The sequence below is a fragment of the Mytilus trossulus genome, chromosome 8 (genome assembly GCF_036588685.1).
Source record: "Mytilus trossulus isolate FHL-02 chromosome 8, PNRI_Mtr1.1.1.hap1, whole genome shotgun sequence".
NCBI lineage: Eukaryota > Metazoa > Mollusca > Bivalvia > Mytilida > Mytilidae > Mytilus > Mytilus trossulus.
The window spans coordinates 12,744,828-12,762,975 of NC_086380.1; the positions used below are offsets into that span (position 1 = coordinate 12,744,828).

At 32.4% G+C, this 18,148-nt stretch overlaps 3 protein-coding genes and 1 pseudogene across 7 annotated transcripts in view; 2 read left to right on the top strand and 2 right to left on the bottom strand.

The window, feature by feature from the left end:
* The window catches only part of LOC134728311 (thyroxine 5-deiodinase-like), a 54,744-nt pseudogene that overhangs the window by 15,959 nt on the left and 20,637 nt on the right, over positions 1-18,148 (bottom strand).
* The window catches only part of LOC134728310 (4-hydroxyphenylpyruvate dioxygenase-like), a 37,287-nt gene that overhangs the window by 2,190 nt on the left and 16,949 nt on the right, over positions 1-18,148 (top strand). The gene's annotated exons all lie outside the window — the stretch shown is intronic.
* LOC134728306 (uncharacterized) lies at positions 966-11,895 on the top strand. Of its 3 annotated transcripts, XM_063592877.1 has the most exons (11): positions 1,098-1,313; positions 2,634-2,777; positions 3,421-3,688; positions 4,202-4,854; positions 6,421-6,552; positions 6,872-6,958; positions 7,604-7,739; positions 8,148-8,282; positions 8,536-8,682; positions 9,124-9,841; positions 10,455-11,895. In XM_063592877.1, exons 1-11 carry the CDS (start codon positions 1,311-1,313, stop codon positions 10,957-10,959), a joined length of 2,928 nt encoding a protein of 975 aa, XP_063448947.1. In that variant the 5' UTR covers positions 1,098-1,310; the 3' UTR covers positions 10,960-11,895. The 3 variants fall into 3 exon arrangements, with proteins under 3 accessions (XP_063448946.1, XP_063448947.1, XP_063448944.1); XM_063592876.1 differs by lacking the exon at positions 1,098-1,313 and adding an exon at positions 966-1,087 and having other exon boundaries at positions 7,604-8,282; XM_063592874.1 differs by having other exon boundaries at positions 7,604-8,282.
* Positions 13,064-17,926, bottom strand: LOC134728307 (uncharacterized). Its single transcript, XM_063592878.1, has 2 exons — positions 17,582-17,926; positions 13,064-14,220 (listed from the first exon to the last, which is right to left on the bottom strand). Exons 1-2 carry the CDS (start codon positions 17,846-17,848, stop codon positions 13,513-13,515), a joined length of 975 nt encoding a protein of 324 aa, XP_063448948.1. The 5' UTR covers positions 17,849-17,926; the 3' UTR covers positions 13,064-13,512.

Consider the following 18,148-nt stretch of genomic DNA (forward strand, 5'->3'; position numbering starts at 1 on the left):
TACAATAGGGCCATAAAAAAAGAATATTTATGTTTGCCCTAACCCTACCTACCCAGAAAATAGCTGCTTACTGAAAAGTTTTATTGCCTGAAAAAGTGTTTTTTATAATCAAATCAGCATCACTCACTCAGACTAAAAAACATGACACTTCAATTTCTGTTTTTGGAAATAAAAAAAAAGAAAATGACAACCTGCCTACCCATTGTCTCTGGGTAGGGTTTGGGCAAACCAAAATATTTTAAGTGTGCCTAAATTTATTAAAAGTTTAACTGTAGCAGTAGCCGAGAAAGACTGTTTGAAGCCTGGTAGTAAAGGGTGTCCCTGCACTCATAATAGATTCCATTGCACAGATACTTTGTGGATAGAATACCCAATGATTGCTTGGTTAAAGAGTCAGCCTTTTCTTGTTATATTTTAAAAATCAAATATCTCAAAAAAGTATCTCTATCAAAATTAAAAACCAATTGTTCAGAGAACAATTGAAGGTCTTTCCACTAGTAAAGATCTATTTTGATATTGATATAGTAAAAATCAGTTAATAATATTAGTTCCTATGGCTTCATGATGTATTTATATGAATTTAAAGAGAAGGTCAAAATCTAGAATGTCCTATTAACCTATGACCTTGACCTTAATTTCAAGGTCACATACCTGCCAACTTTCACGATTTAGGCGTGTACTACACGATTTTGACCCTTTGTCACGATTGGACGATCGTGTTCCTGAAAAACCCTCTAAAACACGATTTGGTGAAAATCTACACGAAAAATATTGTTGTTCCCGATTTTGAACTGTGTCCAATGGAGGAAAATCGTGTTCAGCCAATCAAATTGTGTGTTTCTCATGATCAAATTAATCAGCCAATCAAAAACGTTTTCTCTCAAGATTATTTTAACATGCTAGATATTGAACTTGTGTTGTATTCCTCTGATTGTTGGCAGAGGAGGTGTTTCATGATGGTGCCGTGTGCAAAAAAACAACAAGTCACGTGATACTAATAACCGCCTACGTCCGCCATTGAACGAATCAGATTTGACAGAAGATCGATATTTTGATAAGCCAATGACAACGCTACAACTTGTAACAGGTGAGTGATTTTTGTGTAAACATAAACACATGGATCAACAAATCGTGTTTACATTGATTGAAGCGCATTAAAACTGAGGGAAATGGTTATACAGAATACAAGAAAAAGAGTGAATTTATGGCGTCCATTGTTCCGACATTTTTTGAAAAAAAGGCACTTACTTTCCTGAATAATACACGTAAACAAGAAGCGACTTTCATGCGAGATTTTATCATGCCTTTCTATGGTAAACAAGAAATCTAAAATTATAAAAAGTCGTCTTAAGTCGTCTCCAAATTTTCCAAAATATTTGAATGAAAAGGTCTAAATTTCACCCCCTTTTAGATTTTGCCTTTCTGAAAACCGTCATATATAAACATTAAACGGCCATGTCATGAGTAAAAAAATCGATTGTTTCTTAACCTGATGGACTGTAACATTGTAAAAGTTACTTGAACTAATTATAAACACGATTAACAACTCAACAAATATGAAAACGAAGATAATTATAATCCTGACAATCAAGATACTGCATGGCCTTCTTTTATTTTAGGGGCCCCAACCCATAAAGAGCCATACTAAACTATTCTTAATCCCAAACCTTACCCTAACCCATTATTGACATTGATACTTACATTGATACATGTAAATAAAAAAAAAGTAGTCTAGGTGGTACATGTATGTTACTTCTAAATGGTTCAGTGTATCCCAAACTCTGTCTGACCAGAGACATATGCATATACATGTATTATATGTCTCTGGTCTGACCAACAAAATGTCAGACAAAAATTCATTCGGATAGACATAAATATATTTCTTTTTCAGTCAGACAAACCCTAAAACAGTATTTTTCACAGACTGAACGGTTACCCTACACATCCTACATGTACATGTATAGATAAACTGTGATATGATATCATCAGTATTCAGTGTTGGAATAGCTGGTTTCTGACCTGTTTAAATTAGTGTCAAATTAATGTCCTAATTTTAGTCAATGTGCCACATTTACAATTTCTACAGTGACAAATGCAAACAGGACACCCAGGTGGATCCTTTTAAGATTATTCGAATAGACACGATGACTTTTATAACATTATTTATGACTGTATTATGACAAAAGTGCATATCAAAATAATGGCTAATTGCATTTAACTTTTTCTAAAGGAACATTGATAAAGTTCTAAAAGTATATATATTAAGCCTATCATGAACACTTCAAAAGTTAATATCATTACCATTAATTAATAGATTCTTGTCATAACATGCATTAAAATTTTTGAATATTTAGTAAACAGAATTGCTCTGATATATATAAGATAAGATAAAAAGTTTTATTTTCCAAATTAGGTCTCCAGTGGGGCATATACATATAACATATATAATTGATACAACATACAATATTTTACATGCAATTCTTACAATAATCTTCAACTATTGAAATAAAGATATACAGTGTATGTATTCATGCACATAAAGAGTGTGACTGAAGTAGAATATTGCTTTTTTTCTTATATAAATTTCAATGTTTATGTATGTACATGTATATATGTGTGAATTTTTTTTTCAGAGGCCAGATTTATTTCCAATGACAACCACATCACCAGTACTTACTCCTACATCTGTGCAACCAAGAGATAGCAGAAAATGTCTTTTCCAAAGTCCCACAGACACCACAACAAGAAAAGAATTACCTGGATTTGTTACTCCATTGGTAAGAACTTATTCAAAACTTCTATTTTCAAGTCACTAAACACATTCATATAGGAAAAAAACTTCCTAATCATTACCACTGATTTCAGATGAATTTATGGGATACATGTATATAAAGGACATTTTTTCACTAGATACCAAATAACAAAGGAATATTATTAACAAATATAGATCTCTGTTACATACTGCCTTCAACAACTAGCAAAGAGTATACCAGGCATAGAACTTAAGACTTTGGTAGCCAACAGATTAAATATTGTAGTACACATATATAAAGTCATATACAACATGTACAAGAAAAGCAGAAATTTCATTAGCCCACACCAAATTTCAGTGACTATTGGTCTGTGGGTCCCTTCTAATTTCATACCTTAGCATACTGCATAGTCAGTTATGGAAGTCACCAAAATGTAATGTAAACATGTATATTATATGGAGTATGATGCAGAATCATGGAAATATTTTTTTGTTTAGAAGCAAGAATGATTTTTTTTATTATGGCCTTTTTATTCATGTTATTGGTAGATACATGTATATACGGTGAGGACAAACAAGCCAATTTTTTTTTACCTTTAACTTTATAAAGTATTATATTATAAACCAGTATGATATTTTTATTACTTTATAATTTTTTACAATTATAGGGAACATCTCACATTTTGTCTCAGAAGAGAAATAGGCGAGTAGTTGTCTTTTCACCATTGAAGGGTACTAATTATAAGAGCCCACCTAAAAAGAAACGTAGGCAACCAGTATGGACCCAGAAAGAGTTGTGTTCCCTAGTAGAGTTTGTGGCCTTACACAAGGACTTACAGTCTTCTGATAATGAGTGGCCTGCTATGAATGCAGATAATATATATTGGACAAAAGCAAGTGATTTCATCAAACAGACCTGTGGCTCTGTTAGAAGCAGTAAGTGCAGCACTCATATTATAATTGAAAAATGCATATTGTTATTGTGTATGGCCCTTTGAAATTTTGTTACTCTTCAAATCTGTAACTATATGAGACATTTGATTGCTTTCTTGATTAAATATGATATATACAGGAACAATCATTAATTTTTAGGGTTAAACACAGAGGAATACATACATGTATCTCAAACATAAAATAATATAGAAACAATATATATGTGTATGTTTACTGCTTGGAAAGACTAGTAATTTTGAAATTGTATGTGTTTTTTACAGATAACTTTTACATGTACATGTACATGTAAGTTGAAATATACAATATAAGACTTTATTTACCCACATCATTTCTGCTTAGTAAAAATTATTTGCAACATAAATCTAAGTGCCCTGTCATGAAAATTATGACTTTACTAATATCATTACAATGTACCACCATCACAACTTTTTTTATATGTAATGGAAAAAAAAAAGATCTTTGTGTCCAAATATAACGTATAATTTCTTTTTTCAGCTATTTCATGTAGAGCAAAGATTGTCAACCATTTTCGAATTACCTACTCAACCATTGATGAAGCAGAAGAAGAATTTTTGATTAATTATGAAGAATCCTCATCCACATTTGATGATTCCGGCTTTATACAGACACCAAAGACACCAACTACACCTGCAACATCAACCAGTGATGATAAATTTCTCGATTATTATACATCTAAATTTAATCCAGACCAGGTTGTATCAATATGGCAGAAACTGGGCAAACAAATTACAGATAGCCAGCTAATTCTATCTTTAAATTCCATACTGAATGAGGATCAGTTGTTAAAACTCATTAGTACTTCATCAGTTGACTTTGCAGAGCAGTCAATTAAGGCAAATTTTAAAAGACTATCAATTGAAACTAAAAAACAATTTCTTGATCAAATGTTTGAAAGTGTTGCAGAGGAAGAGGGGTTGAAAGTTGGAACAGCCAATTTCACCAGTCTGTCTCTTAGAGCAATGAAAACTCTGAAAGAAAATAGTAAACCCAATGTAGTAACAGATTTTGTGAAATGCCTTGGAACAAAAAGACCAAATTCACAGGAACCACTGATGCCGGTCACACGGATGCCTTTTGGTTTAATTCAGCACCAGATTCAGTTCTTCTGTGCTAGTGATATTAGACAGGTATTTTATATTTTAATTTTACCTGCGTCATTAAACATGGAGGCCAGTCTGCAAAAACATTAACATCAATGTCATGTACATGTAGGTTTCAACTCCTTTTGTCACTTCATTCTTAAAAATTAACATGTACATCTTAAGTTTGCCATTTTGGGAAATGGGATACACATACATTTTGTAATTAAAAAAAAAAACCAAAAATGACTTATCCATATATGCTCAGAAAAAAACCCACACCAAAGGCAAAGGAACTTTTATTGCCGTTCTTCGGCACAAAAGTCACATTGAGAACTTCAACAAGGAACAAAAAGACTGTAAACTGAACTGTAATTTAAAACTTAAATGTATCCTGTAGGTCTAATTATTTGTATCAATACATGTACTAGTACTACATGCTGTATATTATCAGATTATTACATGTCATTTTTCATATCGCATATATTATCAGCCCTAGGTTCAATATCAGCCCAAGAGCCGCATGGCTCGAGGGCTGATATTGACCGAGGGCTGATAATACATGTGATATGAAAAATGACATGTTATGATCTTTTTATCATATGCTTAAACAGTAGAGAAAAATAACAGATTCATATATTGATCCTTTTACGAGGTTCCCGAAAAGAAGTTTAAAGAGTAAAAAGTTCACGGACGTCGGACCCAAAATTTGATACATTCAATATGAAATCTTTCTATCATATTCCTAAACAGAGAAAAAAAAAACATATTTTTATATGGACGAATCGACCACAAAATAATTCAACGATATACATAGTGAACATTGTATGGAAAAGTCAACTTTTTTAAAGTAACTTTCTAAATCATGTTTCAGAAAAACTATAAAAAATGCATTTATTTAATTTAATTTTTTTAATAATTTAATTTAATTATTTTACACAATATACATTCCAGTATTCAAATAATTGTTTTGTACACTACTTTGTAATGTTTTTCACTGAAAACATAGCATTGAGGTGTATTTTCCGGAATTTGCCGAGTATCACCGGAACGCCATGTGATAACGTCACGAAAAGGCATGTGATAACAATCAAAGCATGTGATAAACTTTTCATATCAGCCCGCTAAGCACCAATTCGAAAAATATGGAAAATACTTTAATTTAATGTTATTATCATACGGTAAAAATTAAATGTTATTTAGTCAAAGTATATGATAAATAGTAATATACTTTGTAAGATGTTACATCACCAATTTATACTGGAAGGTACATATAGTAAATATATTAAAAAATATTAAATTACTACGCAAATGTGTAAATATATTAAAAAATATTAAATTACTACGCAAATGTGTAAATATATTATATATTTACACATTTGCATAGTAATTTGATATTTAAAAACCATATGTTTAGTAATTAATGTAAATTTAACAACTCTTCAATATTACATATATATATATATATATATATACATATACAATTAAAAAAAATCAGGACAATATCTTCATTCAATTTAATATAAACACTAGTGGACATGCATGTACTATTGAATGTTAACTCCATGACTATTAAATTATACACATTATCTTTATTGTTATTGTTTATTGCAGATTTCCATACCAGATGATTATTTTCAGTGGTTGGAAACCTTAGATGCAGAATTTGAAGACAAACTAGGAAGAATTTTGCGAGGTCCAATGTGGAGTGGTCAACCTGCCAACTGTATTGGGAAACCTTTAGAGGTAGCTACATGTATAATAAACTCCCCTGAAACTACACAACAAATTTACAAGAAACTTTGTACATAATAATTAGAAGCAATGTAGATGTGCAAATATTAGAAAAAAATTGTTTGCCCATTTACATGTGTTGGTATCATCATCAGGGTAGGGGTAAGTGAGCATGATCACAAAGTTCAATTAATTCAAATAGTGCATATGTACTTTATCAGATAAGCATTACATGCAAAAAATAAATAAACCTTTATTACATTATCAAATGCAACTATCAATGATATATGTTTTTTTTTGTATTTCATGTTAATTTTGTTATTATTTACAGGCTAGAGTGAACTTAGCAGCTGTCAGCAGGTCCACACTTCACAGAAGAACATCAGCTTCTGCTTTTACAGACTCTCCAGCTATTCAGGTACATTTTAAAATTGTAACGTTATTATAGAAAATATTTTTGTGGACTACACCAAACCTATTTGGATGCATTCATTAGATGTGCAACAAATCCTAATATAATATAAGTGAGGTTTCCAACAAATTCTCCTTTTTAGCTCACCTGACCCAAAGAACCAAGTGAGCTTTTCTCCTACAGGACCAAATTTAAACAAACTTAGTGACAATAATTATTATGAAATTTATTTTAAAAGATTTGTCCAATATGACCCAGACAAAAATTGTTAAAAATAGATCATAGGTGTAAAATATTGTTTTTGTTATATTATACTGGTGGTATCTCTGAAACCTAACGAAAAGTATAACATTTGCATCAATTAATGCATCGATTGTAAATAAAAATATGTAGTGATATCAATTATCAATTTTTAGAAAGTTTGAAATTACGCCGGTTTAAGTTTTCTCGTTTGAATTACTTTACATTTGACATTTCTGGGTCTTTTATAACTGTGGTATGTGTTTTGCTCATTGTTGGAGGTTATACAGTAAACTATATTTGTTTATTTATGTGACATGTGGTCTTTTGAGATTTAGTTGTCTCATTCACAATTACAACACAGCTTCTTTTTTATGTGAAATTATCAACTTTTTTGCTATATTATTTCAGATCCCAGCCATTAAACTTTTGACAGAGGTAAATCCAGAAGGGCAGTACTGGTTAAAACTGGACGGAACTGATCTGAAAGACTCACTTCAACACTCTGTGAAAGATGTTTGGAATGGTGATGTCAATTTGAATGATGGTAAACTTGATACTTTACGAGAACAGTATGAAAGCAGACTTAATTGGATGAATTCAATACACACTTTGAATAATGCTAATTTAGAAACTGGTGTTCAACAGCTGAAAATTGAATTAGAATATGATTGCCAATTTTTAGAAAAAGGTTTCCAATCAGCTTGTAATACTCTTCAAACAAAAGTGAAAGTGAAAACAACAAATGCAGAAACTCTTAAAAGTTTGAATTGGGAGGTTGTGGAGTTTAATCAACTTTTACAAGATTGCACTGAATACCAAAGGAAACTACAGAATTGTTCAATGTACATAGATCTCCTGAAATCCATGAAGAATGACTTCCTTACCTACTTGAAAAACTTGTTCAAAAAGAAGAGAACAGCAGCAAGTCATGTATTAGTAATTGCAATTTCAGATGAAAAAAGAAGTAAAAAGCCATACACACTTCCTATTCAGTATATCCCTTACAAGTCACTAAGAGATCAGCAAGTCAGGGATTTAACAACTCCTATAAAGAAAGCGATGGCAGAAGCTGGATTGAAAGTAGTTGGTAAGTTATTGAACTTTTTGTTGTTTTTGTAATTATGAAACCAATGTATGTGTTAACTCATGACTTCTTCATATATATTACAGAAATTAAGGTACAATAAGTGATATACTGCATAATCCTTTTAAAATGTTTAAACAAAACCAAATTCTTTTTTTTTTAAGAATTTTTTTTTTCAATTTAAACCGTTAAGGGGATATAACTCTTATAATAAATGTTTTTTTACTGGAATGATAATTATTTATTACTTATTCAGGTACAGTAACAGATGGTGAATTCAACTCACTTAGGTCACAGGGAGACACTGGACCCCTTCACATATGGCAACTTATCCATGATTCCAGAGAGGCAGTGAGGAAGATGTCAAAGTTAACATTGATTTCCATGCTTACCTATGTTGGAGGTATGTTAAATGACACATAGAAATAAGGACATATGGTATGATTTTGCCAATGAGACAATTTCTTCCCAATTTAAAATGAAGAGGAAGTAAGCAATTATTATTTAGGCCACTGTTCAGCCTTCAACAATGAGAAAAATGCAGACTTGAAAATATAAAATAATTCAAATGAGAAAGCTTACTAGCTAATTTATAATAAAACCATTAGAAAAATAAATACTCCTGACCTGAAGCAACGGCAAAGTCTGAAGTACATGTCATAACTGACTCAAAAAAAATAATATCAGCAATATTTTAGGGTGAGACTACTAATAGAAAATGTTAAAAAAAAAACTGACTGATAAACAGTTTACAATGGTTTCAAATTATGTTCTTATGTCCCTTAAATTATATAATACCAGTATTTTAAGTTTTGAAATAATTCTGTTTTATTTTTTTCTACAGAAGATGAAAATGGTAACCCATTTGCGGAGAGATCTAATGATGCTATACCCGGAGATGTAATTGTTGATTTAAAAAAAATGAAGGATGAAGGATTGTCCTTTCAAGACAGCATTGTCAATTTTAGGAGAAGACTTATTCCAGATGGTTATGAACCATATCCATTCCGAAAAGACACACCAGAGTCGTATCTAGACATGCTTCGTACTGTTGTTGCCACATATATATACAGAGACATCGTTCTAAAATTGAAACAGGAGGGCAGAGACTTCACATGTTATTTGTATGTTCCAGAAGTTGATCCAGCAACTAAAACCATACACTATGAAAGAGGTGACCATAACCATATTCTGAAGAGAATGGCAACCTCAACTAGAGAATGTAAAAATGTGTCACTGAACCCTGAAGCCTTTGACAAGGCGATGATGGACAATAACACAGGGCTCACCCACGCAGCCCTTACTGGTCAAAGACCACAGTCCGTTGAGGATGCAGAAAAACTATTGTCATATCAGGTTGCCCTTAGCATGGAACAAAATAATTTTGAATCAGAAGCAGAATATGTTAGAACTATCGCTGGATGGCACGAGTCATCAGATGGACGTGGATTAACTCAATTACAGAGATCCAAGTTTAATTACCAGATGTTAAACTACATCTTAGATGACTTCATGCCATGGCACAGAGAGATTTATAATTTCTTATATATAGATATCAACAGGTACTTGACTATATAAAATTAATAATGCATATTGTGTTGAAGAAAGCAGCAACTTATTAATATGAGTGAAAAAAAAATAATTGATGGTATAAAAAAGAAGATGTGGTATGATTGACAATGAGACAACTGACCAAAATGACACAGACATTAACAACTTTTGGCCTTCATCAATGAGCAAAGCCCATTCCGCATAGTCAGTTATAAAAGGCCCTGATAAGACAATGTAAACATTTCAAACGAGAAAACTGACGGCCTTATTATATTTATAAACGAAAACAAATAAGTAACACTTAAACAAACAACAACCAATGAATTACAGGCTCCTGACTTGGGACAGGCACATACATAAATAATGTGGCAGGGTTAAACATGTTTTTAAAAATGAATACTGAAAACAGCAATCATATACATGAAAGATCATGTAATAATTTCATAACTGTAAATAGATATTTTTTAGATAAATTTTACATAAAAAAATATAAAAAATTTAACTTCAGTAGGCCACTCAAATGTTTCAATCCTAAATACATACATCTACACATATTATACTGAAAATTGGTTGTTCTAATTTTTGTTAAAAGGAAAAGTAGTATTAATTTTCATTTTTTTCCAGACCAATGGAAAACCTTAGAGGATTCACACGTGAAACATTCATTGATATAACAGCCAATATCGAAAGTCAAGAACATCGCCGTAGACAAAATAATCTAATGAATTATCCTGAACACCCGAGGGCATCCACCACAGATGATGTTGAATGTTTTTTCAGCATGACACGCAGGCAGTTAGGAGACACATTCACCTTAAAAGAATTTAAATCAGGATGGCGGAAAATTGTTCGTGAATTTTGCAAGCGCCTTGATCCTAATATTCCTTTTTATTACTGGACTCAAAATGAAAGGTTCAAATTAGAACATGCATCTTTTGATAAAGACAATGGTCAAGATAAAAGACTTCATGTTGTTCGCCATAACCAGAGAGAGGACAGCAATATATTCACTGCAGGCAGAAGCTTTCTTCCTGCACGTAATAAGCCAAGCATAAGACAGAGACTGTTTCGTTTGGATGTTGGATTACCGCCTGTACCAGAAAACCTGCAGCATTTACATTTACGATAGATGTAAATGTATATATAGACATACTTCATATTTGTTCGAGGTCCCCAACAATTCATCTATCTTGACTGTGGTCTTTATCAGTAACTTAATTGTTTGTGATTTTATTGGAAATATTATGTATACATGTATGTTTTCAATTCAAGAATAGTTACATGGTCTTATTTTTATATTGATGCATTAGTTATGAACAGATGAAAATGTATCATCCCTTTTATGATTAAAAAAGTTATTATTCATGAAAATGTAATCCTTTGGTTGAACAATGTCTTCCAGCAGTGAGTTGTATGTTATATACATGTATGTTCTCCATATTTGTTAAATGATAGCTGGCTATTTGTAGTGTCTGTTTAATTTTATAGCAGAGAAAATACACACCCTCAATTTTAAAACACTTTGTTTCTGTTGTCAAGTGCAATTTAATATTTATATTTAATATTCCTAGTAAACAGTTAATTAAGTGGAAGATTTTTTGAACTGTGATGTCATGAATGTATATATATTTATATGAAGTTTGTGATCTGTTTTTTTTTGTATACTGCTATTACATGGAGTTATTGTTATCCTATTTGACTGTTCATATATACATGTAAATGTATATATATATACATATTAATATTTTAAAGCAATAAATTTTATCTCTTCAAATGGCATATATATTTTTTAAAAGTTCAATTTGATATGAAAAAAAAAATTCCATCTTTTTAATCATTTCAACATTTGGGTAAAAAATCGTTATGCAAGCAAAATAAAATTTGCAGAACAGGATGCAACCCTCTGGCGCGCTGTGAAAAGTCGTAAGGTTGTAAGTCACTGGCGTAGATGGAATAAGCTCGTAAACTTGGACTGCTGCAAATTCAATCTTGCTTATTGTAAATTTATTAATTATAATTCATATATATATATATATATGTCATTTGATCAGGTACTTCATGTATATATTCATGTATCTTCTATGTTTATTTTATGTAAAATATACTGGACCTATTGCATAAAGAATTAGAAAAAAATACCAAAACTCAACACTGAACTTTTACCACTGCATCATAAAAATGAGGTCAAGGTCAGATGACACCAGCCAGCTAGACATGTTCACCTTACAATCATTTCTCACACCAAATATAGTAGACCTTTTACAAAACATATGCATGTACAGTATAAGAAAAACAGACCAAAACACCAAAACTAAACTATTAACAACTGAACCATGAAAATGAAGTCAATATAAAAAAGATGATGTGGTATGATTGCCAATGAGACAACTATCCACAAAAGACCAAAATGACACAAACATTAACAACTACAGGTCACTGTACGGCCTTCATCAATGAGCAAAGTCCATACCGCATAGTCAAGGTCAGATGGCACCTGCCAGCTAGACATGTACACCTTACAATCCTTTCATGAATTAAATACAGTAGACCTATTGCATACAGTATAAGAAAAACAAACCAAAACACAAAAACTTATCTATAATCAATGAACCATGAAAATGAGGTCAAGGTCAGATGACCCCTGCCAGTTGGACATGTACACCTTGCAGTCCTTTTATACACCGAATAAACAAGACCTATTGCGATTTATGAGTTATGGACTTGACCATGAAATGAGGTCGAGGTCAAGTGAAAACTGTCTGACGGGCATGCAGACCTTGCAAGGTACGCACATACCAAATATAGTTATCCTATTACTTACATTTTTTGTACATTAAGAGAGAATTTAAAGTTACAAAAACTTTTTTTCAAGTTGTCAACATGGTCCACGGTCATTGAACCATTAAAATGAGGTCAAGGCCATTGGACATTTGACTGACTGAAACTTCGTAATATGAGGCATCTACATGTATATACAAAGTATGAAGCATCCAAGTCTTCCACCTTCTATAATATTAACATGATAATTAGCTTTTAAGAAGTGAGCTAACACCACCGCCAGATCACTGTACCTACATTTGCCCTATGTTGAGCTTACTGCAACTAAAGTCGCAGGCTTGACAAAAATGAGACACTATACATGCTATATGAACCAATTCTCATCATCAAAAGACAACCACTGAACATCACATTCTTGATGTAGAACAGATCTGAACAAAAGCAGCAGGTTTAAACATTTTAATAGGTGTAGTATATACTTATAGATTATACTATCTGCAAATATCACAAATATTTGTTACAGACAAATCCCTACATGTAGTTTATAATTTTAGTTTTTGGGTAAATGATTTAACCAATGTTTCAGGGAAACTAAAATTTCTGTAAAATGTATATCTGGAATTCACAATTTTTGTTTTATCCCACTGGTTATAAACTTGGTTGAGAGAAACTCCAATTGTTTAAAAAACATTTTGCTGAAAAGTTGAAGACAGCTCGAAGATATTTATCAGTTAAGAGACATACATGTACAATAAACATTAAATTTATCCATAGACGTGAAACCAGACATTTGTGGTGAAAGAAACCCCAGGAATAAATCAAAATGCATATGGTGCATCCTGACATTACTGACTACATGTTAATGAAAATACTATAACACAATCTGATGTCATACAATTAAAATTTACAAATCTGCATTATAAAAATTATTGTCTGAATCTGGAAGCCATTTTCCTTTCTTGCAGACAACAACCGATCCTTTCAGTTTTCTTGAGTTCAAGTTTCTGACAAACCACGATGTGACGGACTTCATAGATGTTGTCACTATTTCTCCTGATGTCAAAGCCTTTGTTACCTTTGGTATTTTTTTGACACCAATATAGCCAAGTTGAAGGTCCTTGCTGTTGACAGTAGCATTTACACTTATAGCATTTTTGTCCTTAGGATTGTCTTTTTGAAATAAAAGTCTGACGGGCACAGAAATACATTGTCTAAGTGCACCTTGTACCTCCTTTAGATTAAGTTGATATTCTTCACCATATGTTGAACCTCTTATTTGAAAGATGGAGGTGTAATGTTCATCCTCAGCACTATCATGGTCTGAAATACCTTGGTCATCCTGATCACTTTCACTCCCTGAGTCATTAACAGTTAATTCAGATGTTAATACATTGATATCTTTATTTGGCACAAAAATGCTTCCTCCTACTACACATGAACATTTCAGAATTTCATTCAGATTGTGAACTGGCATACCCGGAAGATCTAAGGCATTGCTATGATCAGGTCTCCCTTGGAAAGTTGCTCCTGGAACAATAGCAAATGACCAAACAAGTGCAGCCCAAGACTCACTTCCAATGCTGAATAATCCCTTGACTGCATCTTTGTCAAACTGAAACAGAGGGAATATATTACATGTATTATAATAAAACTCACAGAGAAACTTTTTTCATACATTGTCATAGAACACCATATATATACACTAGATGTTGCTCATTGTTGAAGGCTGAACAGTAACCTACAGTTGTGTACGAACCTGGATGTCATTTAGTCTCTAGTGGTCTGTTGTCTCATTGGTAATGTTGCTATATTTGTACATCTGTTTTTATATATACATGTATATTAAATAACATACAAGTTCTATATATATGTGTTATATATATATATGTGTTGTTTATTCTTTAGCTTTCTATGTTGTGTCATATGTACTATTGTTTTTTCTGTTTGTCTTTTTCATTTTTAGCCATGGCGTTTTCAGTTTGTTTTAGATTTAAGAGTTTGACAGTCCCTTTAATTTGGTATCTTTCGTCCCTCTTTTATGCAATACATGATAAGGCTGATTACTACATGTACATGTATATCTTTGGCTCCAATCATTCATCATGGACATGTCACAATGTGGAGTATTCTAAAAAAATTGTGAGTACCAAAGTACCAAAAATGGGAGACTCCAGGTGATTTTTTTTTACATACATAATATATTTCATTATCTGCATTTTTTTTAAATTGACGGTGCAATATTTATCATAGGGACTATAGGCAGATAGATGCACACACCCTTTTGCGGGGAAAAATTTGATTGGGCCAAGTTATATAATATATGTGTTTCCTAATTACTATCATATCAGCAGGGGTTTCACTTCATTTTGTTTGAAGGGGCCAATTAGAGATTTAAGCAGGCCCAAACCTAACAGGGGGGGTTTGGGGGGGCTTGCCCCCCCACGATTTTTTTAAAATTAGACGCAAAATCCTGCATTCTGGCGCATTCTGGGCATTAAATTATAGTTCTGAAAATGTCACTTTTACCACTAGCCCACCTCAAAATTTTAACAAAAAGGCTTAAAAACCTGCATACCTGGCATAAAACTATAGTTCTGAAAATGTCATTTCTACCACTTTCCCCACCATCAAAGATTAAAAAAAAAAATAGACACAAAATCCTGAATTCTGGGCATGGCAGAAAATTATAATTGTTCTAAAAATGTCACTTTTACAGTACCACTGTTAATGTAGGCAACCTAAAGTTTTTCTAAGTAAAAAAATTGAATTTAAATATCTAACATCACTAAGTCAGAAAGTATAATATTGAAATATTTTCATTTATATCACTTCACTAAGAGATTAATTATTAGAATGATTGATGGATACAATTCAATGACACTTATGTATAAAAACTTGTTATTCATGCCAAAATAGAGTTCACCAGCAACAATCGTCCTCAAAATCTGATCATCCTCAGAATAAAAAAATACTACATTGAGCATCATAATTTATTTCTGGCTATATAATAATTGTTGATAAAAGGTTACATGTAGTAGCAAAAACTCTGAACCTGAAAAGAGGTTAATTTTATTTAAATAGGGACATGGGACAATAAGAAAATTATGGTGCTATTTACATTTAAAACCAGATACTTGTCCTACCTTTGGGGACCCCTAAAAAAATTTGGACAGCACTTCCCCTGCACGCAGCAGTTTTAAATATCCCCCTTCCCATTATCCCGGTGGTATGAAAAGATGTGTTAAGAAAGAAAAAGAAGAAGTGCTGGCCAGGCTCATTTATAAGAAAACATGAGCTTCCACTTCTTCTAAATTTCGTTTGATAGCTTTTAAAAGGGTTACATACCTCTCAACTGAAAGTATTATCACCAGAAATATATCTATGATTTGGAACGGGACCAGAAGTTCTGCCAAAGCAATTTTTCATCGATGTACTCTGCCCCCTTTTCGGATGCTTTGTAGTTGCCGGCAGATCGACGGGGTCCGTTGTAGATCACCTAAACAGTAAAACTATGTATGTATGTACGTAGATCCCTCCGTTTACGGAACACCCCATGAGAGCTGCGAGGGTACAGTGGAATCCGTGTACATTACTTATTCATTCAATCATAACAACGATAAGCACGTGTGTCAAACAGGAAGTCTGAAATAACAGCCAATGAAAATCGTCGTTGCAACCGCATGTCGGTTTAAAATATAAACACTCCGTTGTCATGATTTTAATATAAAAAGATCTGATAAAAAAAATCGGACTTTTTTTTTTTTTTGTTAAGGACAACTGAACCGGCCAGAAATTGATTTGAACAGTTCAAAATGGCCGGCGGCCGGTTCTTAATGAAAACACTGTATCAGGATTTAATACATCAAAGAAAAAAGTGTAGGTAGGTAGTGATTTTTTTATTGTACATTTAACAGGCTATTATTTGAACTTGGAATTATTATTAATTGTGGAATTTGCCTAATTTCTTGTGTTTAAATATAAAATCTTAATAAATTCCATGTTTATTTGGTATTATGATCATTTGAGCAGTTCATAACATTTTCCATACAATGTATTTTGGTTGGATAGTGTTGTGTGCGGCACAGTACATTCTATTGAAAATATAATATTTTCTTTATAATAGAAAGTGTTGTGCGCAGCACAGAACATTTCAGTATAGAATAAACATGGAATTTATAAAAAAAAATCAATAACAAGAAATCAAGCAAATTCCATAATTAAAAATAATTCCAAGTTCAAAAAGTTTTATTACATTAAGTCTTCACATGCAGTGATATAATTGGCTTTTTTTTCAAAACTACCTTGGCCCTTTTTTATTAGGAAAATGTGCGTCATTTTTATCAAATTGGGAAATTTATAATAAACCATAAATTTTACTCTCCAGTAATTTAGTTAGTCAAGCAATATCACTGACATGGTATGACAAAAATTCTTCAATAGTCAGTGGGACCCCCTTATGGAAAGTTCTGGATCTACTAAAGCGGACTTGACTATAGATATACATGAGGGGGGATAGGGCCTTTAACCGGACTCTGGGATCAGGTGTTTATAAGCTCGGGATATCGGGATCTGGGAATTCTTTATTTCAATTTCAGTTCCTCTGGATTTCGTAATTTTAAACCAGGGATTTTGGTATCAGCCCCCCTCCTATCCCCCCTCACAGAGTTGACTTAATCTTCCAAGCACATTTAACAAAAAAAATGTTTAAAAATAAAATGATTGCACTTACTATCCAACACCAACAAGGTGAATTAGTTAGTTATTGTTAATTACACGTAGACTATTAACTGGCTTTGTGTATGGCCTTCAGTTCATGGCCAGTCCCTACGGTTTTGCACTTTTTTTTACATTGAGCCTTGAGCAGTTGAGGTACTTTTGATAGAAGGATAAATCGGGTTTCAAAGAAAATAAATTGTTTCCTAATAATTCACTTCCTTGATATTTTTAAAACTTGGTAAGGAAAACTAAAATACCTTAAAATCACAAGAATTTTTGACAACTAGCAAGGCTGGTGACGTTTTGTTGCTGAGTGTTGACTCCAGTAATCCGTCGTCTGCAAACAGAATGCAACGTCTCACTTGGGTTTTGTCTGATGGAGCTACGTGTCCTACACGTACATTAACTTTAATACTTGGACAATCTCTCATTGCTACACTAAAAATATTCTTCTCAATGCAAAAAAGCCAAATTCCAGATGAATCTATCCAAGCGCTTGTAGTTGTTGATACTTCGACGGCCATTTTTCAACTGACAAACCGACTTCCGGCGATCGATAATATAGTTTGAATATGCGTGCCGTGTGCAAAACGAAACACCTCCTCTGGATTGTTGGTAAAATCGTGAACATGGCAAATGATTTTTCAACTGCAAGGAGGTTCTTACATACATGTAGAATAAGAATGAAAGCATGGCTGATTGACAAACTTCAATGATGCAGTTCTACCATGAAGATAATAAAAAGTAGTTTATTCACTAATTTATTGACATTACATGTACACTACTTGCTGTAACATAATTTTATTTATGTTTTTAATAATTTA

What these genes read in the sequence shown, in the direction of transcription:
- LOC134728306 (XM_063592874.1), top strand. An exon ending in CAGACTCTCCAGCTATTCAG is followed by an intron (nt 6,959 to 7,603) that starts GTACATTTTAAA and finishes ATATTATTTCAG; the next exon opens with ATCCCAGCCATTAAACTTTT. An exon ending in AGCTGGATTGAAAGTAGTTG is followed by an intron (nt 8,283 to 8,535) that starts GTAAGTTATTGA and finishes TTACTTATTCAG; the next exon opens with GTACAGTAACAGATGGTGAA.
- LOC134728307 (XM_063592878.1), bottom strand. Translation starts at nt 17,848, where the DNA reads ATGGCCGTCGAAGTATCAACAACTACAAGCGCTTGGATAGATTCATCT. An exon ending in AAAATTCTTGTGATTTTAAG is followed by an intron (nt 14,221 to 17,581) that starts GTATTTTAGTTT and finishes CCTCTGTTTCAG; the next exon opens with TTTGACAAAGATGCAGTCAA.